The following is an 8,855-nucleotide window of genomic DNA, read 5'->3' on the forward strand; positions in this document are numbered from 1 at the left end:
ATTTTTTATTTATGTGAAGATTTGATAATATCACAAGGTTTCAGGTTTGCTTTGACTATAGAAGGTCAACGACTGAATAATAAGTTTTAAGAATCAAAACATGATTTTATGAAAAAAGTATGATAAATTATGAAAGTCTAGCTTACACCTAATCCATTACGTAGTGAATGTGGGTCGTCTTGAACAATCTACACCATGTCTCAATTTTAATGACCTTAAAAGTGAATGGGTCATTTTCACCCGTTACAAGTGTAAGTATTTATACCGATACGATTGTTATCTGGATTTGTTTATATATTAACCTGCCACACAGCTGACTTTGAATTGTCAAACTATGAAGTAGTTATAATCATCCATAGTACCATACATCCTTTTTCCTAGGAAAAACCATATAAAACAAAAACAAAAACTTATTCAATTACTCGGATACACATTGTACCCTTCCAGCACCCTCATCATCATCATTAACTGGAACCCGCAGAGGGCCTCTATCAAGCTCAATGTGTGCTCAACAAATAAGTCATCTCCCTTTCGCTTAAACTTTAGGTGCTCTTTTTATTGCAGCACAAACACAATGTCACCCGTGATCGTGTCAGGCTGCATAACAAATTACAAGTCAGACACCATTTACATCTGCATAATAAGCAAACTCAAATAAAAAAGTTATAATAATATTATAATAAGAAGATGCTTACAGCTTCATCAGCCGCTTCAGGAAACGTAATCTTCTGCCCGTTCTGCATGCCCTTTTCCACGTACTTCCAGAACCTTCTTCTCTTGGACAACTTTCTCACCCTTGCACCGTGTACAACGGTCTTTATCGTTTATGGTTTCTCCAGTACCCTTGCACTCGTTACAAGGATGTTGAAACTGTTGGATAGATGGGCCAAGATGCCTGATAGAAATTTTCTTTCCTGAACCCTTACATACAAGACATTTCACTGAAGTACCTGACTTTGAACCCTTGCTGCACATCCGCAAACTTGAGTGAGAAAACTGAAGCATAGACATAAACAACAGATAGAGAGAACATACCCTTTACACCTTGAGCAGATAATATTACATGAAACAGAGAGATTTTTGACAGTTCCATTATAGAGACCTCAAGAGAAACTTTTAGAGGATGCACAACATCTTGACCTCTTCGTTGCCTTCGTCCCCTGCTGCTACTGGCGCCACCACCTGTTAGAAAAGGATTTCAAATGAACCCGATGGTAAACAAATAATTCATTTAGAGCCAAAATGTAATAAACCTTAAAACAAACGCTACATCAAGATTACTTATCACCAAAGGCAGACTCACCTCCGCCTTCCGTTCCTTCCTTCAAGGCGTCCTCACCGTATTTATCATATATCCCACGCTTCTCAGGGTCACTCAGTACCTCGTATGCTTGGACGAGCTCGTTAAACTATTGACAACATGAAATACAATACCGGTTTCCATAAAACAATGCCGATTTATAATTTAGTTTCAGAAGAACCTCACTGCCCACTATATCTGCACTCAAAAGTATTTCTACGATGAAAACCCGAGAGCTTTATAAGGAAGAAGAGACTATTTCTGGGATTCAATACCATAACCATGACAGCAAGTTTTCAGGATCAAACTTTGTACATTTTTACATACAAAGAACATCTCATGTTCTAAAAGAGGATCTCACAACTATGATTGCATCGTAAGAGTCGAAAGATTAGGAGCAGGATATGTGACAACTTAGAACTATTATTTCAGTTAATACGTCTCCAGTATGGTCATATAGATGTTATAACCAAACAGCTGAAAGTTTTCTTCTTCAAAACATTGCATTAATTGTACTCAATAATACAGCCATGTATACTAGCATCACTAGTTGATGTTTCAGTTAAAAAATTTATTATTCAACAAGTCATATGTAGATATTCAATTCATAAAACAGCAGCGATTTGTGGAAACTTAATATATGTTGACTATCATAATTTTATCATCGATTAAGAACACTTCGGTCTAAACTATTGTCATCGACTAAATTATATAGCTGTTTCTTCATTCAGTTACTGAATTAAATTATTCCATAAGCTACAAGTAAAAACTAACAATTACCTTCTCACAATCTCCACCGTTGTCCGGGTGATTCTTAATGGCAGCTTTCTGATACGCCTTCTTGAGATCATCCTGTGAAGCATATTTAGGGACCCCTAGGATTTTATAGTACTTGGTATTACTGCTCTTCTTTTGTGCTCTTCCAAACATCCTGTGCTTCAGTCTTTGATATTTGATTATCAATCCGACACACAAAAAAATAATACGAAGAAGCGTACTAGCGAAGAAGTAGATAGCAATGCTTGGAATCTAGGGGCGGGAGGTAGCTGTGAACGTTAGAGGGTGTACATTGTTTGATCATTGATATAAACGACCGTTATATAATACAAATTCAAGAAATAACTGTCTTCATGTGCTTGTATGTAGCAACCATCCAATTGTTTGTTCTAAAAACAATAAAAAAATTCAAGAAATAACCATTTTATATAAAATGAGATATGGACTCAGCATAGCGGACCTTACTCAAGAGAGATGTAATTAATAGATAATAACGATAAAACGTATAATTTACATGTAGAATAGTTATATATGGCGATATACTGATTGCAACCCGAGTTAAATAAAATTGATATCGTACAATGATTATTTTCATAATTTTGTGTTATTGTAATACGAGAACAACCAAGCATTATATAGCATGCTAAATTTTCCATCACAAGCCAATTATGTTCTAATTAGTTATCATATTAACCACCATTCTAAGGCATACACTAAAACTCAAAAGGCCCTAGTTTTAAAAAGGTTAAGCGTTAGCAGAAGTGGCGTGACATGACCACAGATTAACCATTAATGTGCCATGTAGCATCGAGTAACAAATTATCGTTTTGTTTAGGGCTCTTTGTTTGTTGCACTGTTGCGGTTATTCAACACTCAAAAAACTAGGTAAAACACAGCACCGCTAGGGGTGTGTTGATTCTGTGAATCACACATCAATTGAGATTGATGAAGCTGTGTATGTACCAATGTAGCAAAAGTAGTTGATTTTGTGATATTGTTACCGGGGCTTTCACAAACGAATCCAAAGGCATTTTACATAAAAGCATAAAACATTCAGATGGTATCAACAAAATCATATACATGCCCATGTAATGTATCCTAATAGACAGCAAACGAAAGGTACTCATGTCCAGATTATGCACATCATTGTTTAGTTTTTACAAAGGTAAAAAGGTAGTAGCAAACATGTGAAGCCAGACAAAGAATAAACAAACTAAAAGTCGATAATTTCTACTTTAATTACGAAGCGATGCATGAGGGACAGCAGGAAAACCAAATTCATCCACAGCCTGTAAAGCAAATGTAAACAATAAATACCATGATAACTCCCACATGACAATTGACAAGTAATTCTAAGTTACCTGATTGTTAACTCTGCCAGCTGGCACCGCATGTCCACTTGGAGCTGAAGGCAGATTGAGCTCTTCATTCAAATCGGGCTCGTTATCGGGTTGAAGATAAGAAGGCACCCCTTCACCCTCAGTTTCTTGGCCCATGTCAGCCTCCAAAGCATCAAGTTCTACATTAAATAAAACTATTTAATCATGTAAATTCATTATGCAAATAAATCAATAAAATATGTGCTTACCACCCAAAAGTTCATCTTCATCGATGTCATCTGGCACGCTGTAACTTCTACCGAGAGATTCTTGTATTTCATTACTAATATCCATCATGTCCATCATCTCATCTTGCAAATTCTACAAATAAATAGATTAAACGGTCCATAATTAGAAATCATAAAAAGGAGGCCAAAATGAATCATGTACTAACATCAATGTCTTGAATCTTCACGGTTTTCATCATTCCTTTTAACTCCTTGTTTGCTGATTTCAGAGCCGACATCTAGAATATACAAAATATCAGAGTGACAAGAAATATAAGTCATAAAGCATTAATATAAAAATAATATCCAAAACGTATGATAATAAAATTTAATAATCGGAAAATTTACTGTTTGCTGAGCATCTTTAATCCCTTCTGAAGCAAAAGCAACTTGATCTAGATTAAATGTTTGATTGTATAGCACGTCACGTTGGCCTTCATACCTGCAAATAATAATTAACAGTTCAGTTTATATAAGCAAATGCGCGCACGCCCTTATGACAAAGTTGTTCAATTTATATATGCAAAATCACATAGTTGTCGTATTGAAAAGTAACCTACATTCTTTTTTGTTTAAGAACTCTCATTGCTCGAGCCTTCACAGCTTCTTGAGCAGGACCCGGTCTAGTTTTCTTGATCTGTTCTTTATATCTAGCAAGTTCCGCATCAAGCCGTTTAATCTTTTCATCCACGGATTCACCTCGTTTATTGATCTAAACCAGGTTACAAAAAGTTAATCAGCCACCCATTTAAACAAAATTATGCAAAACAAAAATAATAATTGTAAATACAAAACTAAGATATTGAGTGTCTTGTAAATAGAAAACTACTTAGCATCTTATTTTAGTATCGAATGTCATAAAACTATCAATAAAGAAAAAAAACATTTTTTTAACTCAAAATAGTGGTTTTCTGAATATGTAGGAGTCTTTTGTGTATTCAAGAACTCAACACTACCTAATAGGGTGTGCCCGGTCCGGTTCAGTTAGGTTATTAGCCTAACCCAAAATCAAAACTGAAGTCATCGGTTAATGTTAATCTATTAAATTAACCAATTGGTTCGGTTTATTCGGCTAGTTTTTGGTTTTCGGTTCAATTAATGATCAAAACCAAACCCGGGCTTAAAATTTTGCTTTAAAATACATAAAATGAGGTATTAATACATGAAATAGAGGTATATAAACCAAGAAATACATGTAACGGAAGTATAAAAGCTTAAATATATGCAAATACGAAGGATTCGGTTCAGTTAATTTCGGTTAACCGAAGGAACAAAAAAATCCCACAACCAATTTTAAGTTAATGTCGGTTTGGTTTCGTCTGTTTTCGGTTCGGTTATTGCTCACCCGAGCTTATTAAAAATTACCATAATACTAACAACAAGCCCCGTATACAACAATTAATAAAATTCGTAGAGTAATAAGATGTAACACTGGACACGATTACTAATCATAATAATAATTACAAAAATCCCCAAAATACAACAACAACTGATCAAATAAAAGAGTTAATATTACCCGATCAGTGGCGTCATTAAGGGAAGGAGGTGGTTCTTTGTCTTTCTTAACACCGAATACTCTTCTCATCCTTCTTTTTTGATTTAGATTTAGGGTTTACTCTGTCTGGATTAATCAATTTATAACCCACAATTCAACAGACGATGTTTAGATGTATGAATAATAATAATAATTAATAACAAGAAGAAAGAAAGAAAGAACGAAAGTCAACGGTAGATCTTGCGTTGGAAGTTTGGAGGTGATTCGTGATCAATTACGATTACGATGTAAATAAAATAAAGGTGTCGTCTTCTTTTTTCGGATGACTTTTGATCTTGTCTAATACTTTGTTTCGATCAGCAAAACCAGTCCTTGTACTGTTACCACTCGATCGAAACGGTCTTGTATTTTTGTGTATTTTACACTTTTGCTTATTTCTTAGTATTCGTTAATTTTTAGGACCCACAATACCCGATTAATAGTATTCTCATGACCCGGAAACGGACTCTATTGTAAATAACCTGGTTTGATTGGTTCAGGTTTCGGGTCCTATACGGTTATGCTCACCCTATATGAGAAAACGGACCTTACCCACCATACCCGACCCGACCCGGTTAATGGTATTCTTAGGACCCAGAAACTGGGAGCCGACTATATTGTGATATAACCGGTTCTGAGTGTTTCAGATCTTGCGGGTTTTACATGTTTATGTTCACCCCTATTTGTTATGTATGTTTGTTTGTATGCAAACTCTCGCAAGAGACGCTTCACTTGTGACTAGGGGCGTTCGTTACATGATGCATACTTAAAAAGTTATTGAATCGAATTCGATTTTGGGAATTTCGGATTGGACCGATCTGAATTTGGATTATATATGTTTTTTTTTCTTATAAATTTTAACTAGTTAATTTCTTTTATCCTTGTTAGTTTTTTAGATTTTATGCGAATTTGGTTTATTTGAACAGACCCAAATTTAAACTGAATTCAGATAAGCATGAAATTGAAAAAACTGAATTCAAATCCACATAAAATTTGAAAAACCGATTCGGATAAGCATGTTTAAATTCGGGTAGGTTCAAATAAACCATTATCCGAATCGGTTTTTCAAATTTTATGTGGATTCGAACTCAGTTTTTTAAATATTCGATTTGAATAATTTATCGAATAAAGAGAAAACTAACTTCATAAATACATCGGTAAAAAAAAATTCAAAAATGTAAAAAGCAAACCAAAAAACGTATCTCTGTTGTAAAATAATGATAAATCATTTTGTTAGTAAAGTATTGTATAATAAAAAATTAAGAATTTGTTTGTTTACAAGGCAGCTTAATTATAGCTAAAGAACATTTTACTTTGTAAATTATCAAAAATATTTTAGAACGTAGTATAAACATATTGTTGAACAAAATCTTTAGACTCGTTAAATATCATTGAAATTTGTTGGTGTGCTGCGTTAGTAAATATGTTGGGCAACATGTGAACTATGTTTGAAATAAATGACGGGGATTGAGAAGCTAACTTTTTACCGGCTTACTCGCTAATCTTATTTGTCAATTTTTTTTATTGACGCTTATGAGTTAATTCTTATTTGTCTCCCTTTACGGCCGGCTTCTCGACAGCTAACTCATAGAAAGAAATTATGCGCCTTTCGCGGGGTGAGCATAAAGCCTTTCCTCGGATCCTAGTATGAACTCACAAAAAAGATTTACCCGTTGCCTGCTTCATATGCGGAGAAAGATATATAGAAATTAGATACGCATCGTTGATAAAAAGATAAGTATCTTCCTCTTGTTCACATAAATTATTTCAAAGATGAGTACAAAAAGCGACCCCTGTTTAAAAAAAAATCCCAAAATATCGATGATAATTGGCCTTTAATTGTTTTTTTCAACCATTTTAGCACAATTCACTAATTGAGGTTAATATATATAATTCTAAAAAATATTTTGGCCCTAACGAAGATCGTGCCCTAGATTTCGGACAAGTCCTGTATGGGATCTGAGACGACGGCTCTGTCGAAGTCTATTTTGCTGAGTTGGCTAATCAAATGATCTATTTTATAATCTTACATTTTTTTAGGTACTAAGTGACTTTGACCACAATAGTTTGGCACATTATAAGATAAAAGAATGATTTCACTTATTTGGTAATGCCACACGGTGTGGGCTTTAAAGGAGTGGTAAAGACGGTTGTATGGAAATGGAACATCGTGCCGAGGCGGTATAGGCCATAGGGAGGTGGCAAGGGGTTGGGGCTGTATCCAGACGAAGGGTGGCATATATATGGGAGGTATGGTGGGGCCATGGGATGTTTTTCACTCTCTTCTCTCTCTCTCTCACACACACACACACGCATACATATACATATATAGCAATATATATCATGGTAACGGAACTTTAAATCACAATGAGACTAAGGATGAGGGCTTAAATCCCCGTTTTCTATGTTGTTGTGACGTGAAGTGACGGTAAAGCCTCTCCACAACACGGGTAAATTCGAGATGAAAAAGGGGTAAGGACTTAAAAGATAATATAATAACGTGTTTAATTAGTGTCTAAATTGTTTTACTGATGAAAGGTGATTTCAATATCACTAAAAGTTATATATAATATACTTTCTGGTAACTTTTTAGAACATAAATTTATAAAATTAAAGATATCTAATATAAAATAAAGTTATCACCTTTGAAATGCATTTGTCTTCACCATAGCTTTGACAAAGCCTTTGTGGATTCTCATCAGTTGATGTGAATGTTGTCATGCTTTATCTTGGAGACTGGGCCACGATCAAAGCCAAAGTGTGCTTAGAATATTAATTTTTTGAAAGGCAGCATATTAAAACCGAGATCGGATTACATCCAGCGAGAAGTAAGAAGCCCAGAGTTAAAAAGAAATTAAAACAAAAAACAATAAAATTATAAAGAATAATTAATAAAATTAAACCTACATCATTTTCTTTCATCCAAACTTGCCCTATTGCTTCTGAAATTATGTATGTATATTATGGTATATGAAGAGGTATGTACCCGCCTCAACACCGAGCGAGGCGGGTCAACCCACAAGATATAGACAAGAGGCTTGAAATGTCACAAAGCCAAAACCTATGCGCATGGCGCATATCACATATGCTCAGGCATCATATGCCCAGGCACAACACATGCTCAGGCATCATATGCCCAGGCACACATATGCTCGCATATCACATATGCGCGCGGCGCATCAGCGCGCGGCGCATATCACATGCTCGTGCATATCACATCTGCGCATGAAACATCTGCGCGTGAGAATAAAGAGAAGAACTCGCGCATCCTCAGGATTGGCGCATATCACACATGCACATAATTAACCTCGTCCTTATCCAAATCAGGATTAGGGCAACCTTGATTGTGCACGTCAGACAACCTTCCAGAAGGTATCTTTTTAAGGAATAAGAATATGCTGATGTTGACAGCTGCCAAATGAAAGGTGGACAACTCAGGATGACACATGTGCTACCACGTGATTACAACCAATGAGAAAGCACCAGGTGTCCCAGAGGACACGTGGCGCAGAGCAATTGGAGGAGGCCAACAAGGCTGAGCCCAATCAGTGGAAACCCTAGCACTATAAATACATCATAACTTACACAGTTACAGGACACATTCATTCACATTCAAGCATATTCAACTACATTCACTC

The 8,855-nt window shown here is 35.4% G+C and overlaps 1 protein-coding gene and 1 pseudogene across 1 annotated transcript; both read right to left on the bottom strand.

Annotated features, from left to right (window-relative positions):
• Window positions 1–349: 349 nt before the first annotated feature.
• LOC143618681 (dnaJ protein homolog) lies at window positions 350–2,230 on the bottom strand (annotated as a pseudogene).
• A 762-nt stretch (window positions 2,231–2,992) lies between these two features.
• LOC143618365 (vacuolar protein sorting-associated protein 60.2-like) lies at window positions 2,993–5,356 on the bottom strand. The gene is made up of 7 exons (XM_077090614.1): window positions 5,200–5,356; window positions 4,244–4,395; window positions 4,032–4,125; window positions 3,851–3,922; window positions 3,666–3,777; window positions 3,439–3,596; window positions 2,993–3,366 (listed from the first exon to the last, which is right to left on the bottom strand). Exons 1-7 carry the CDS (start codon window positions 5,266–5,268, stop codon window positions 3,313–3,315), a joined length of 711 nt encoding a protein of 236 aa, XP_076946729.1. The 5' UTR covers window positions 5,269–5,356; the 3' UTR covers window positions 2,993–3,312.
• Window positions 5,357–8,855: the final 3,499 nt, after the last annotated feature.

Source organism: Bidens hawaiensis, unplaced genomic scaffold (assembly GCF_021521415.1).
Source record: "Bidens hawaiensis isolate Kalapana, Puna unplaced genomic scaffold, B.hawaiensis_p1.1 tig00002338_1, whole genome shotgun sequence".
Taxonomy (NCBI): domain Eukaryota; kingdom Viridiplantae; phylum Streptophyta; class Magnoliopsida; order Asterales; family Asteraceae; genus Bidens; species Bidens hawaiensis.

Coding starts and splice junctions, on each gene's coding strand:
- LOC143618365 (XM_077090614.1), bottom strand. CDS start 5,268: ATGAGAAGAGTATTCGGTGTTAAGAAAGACAAAGAACCACCTCCTTCC. Junction 3,778..3,850: donor TGAAGATTCAAGACATTGAT/GTTAGTACATGA, acceptor ATTTATTTGTAG/AATTTGCAAGATGAGATGAT. Junction 3,367..3,438: donor CTGGCAGAGTTAACAATCAG/GTAACTTAGAAT, acceptor TTTGCTTTACAG/GCTGTGGATGAATTTGGTTT.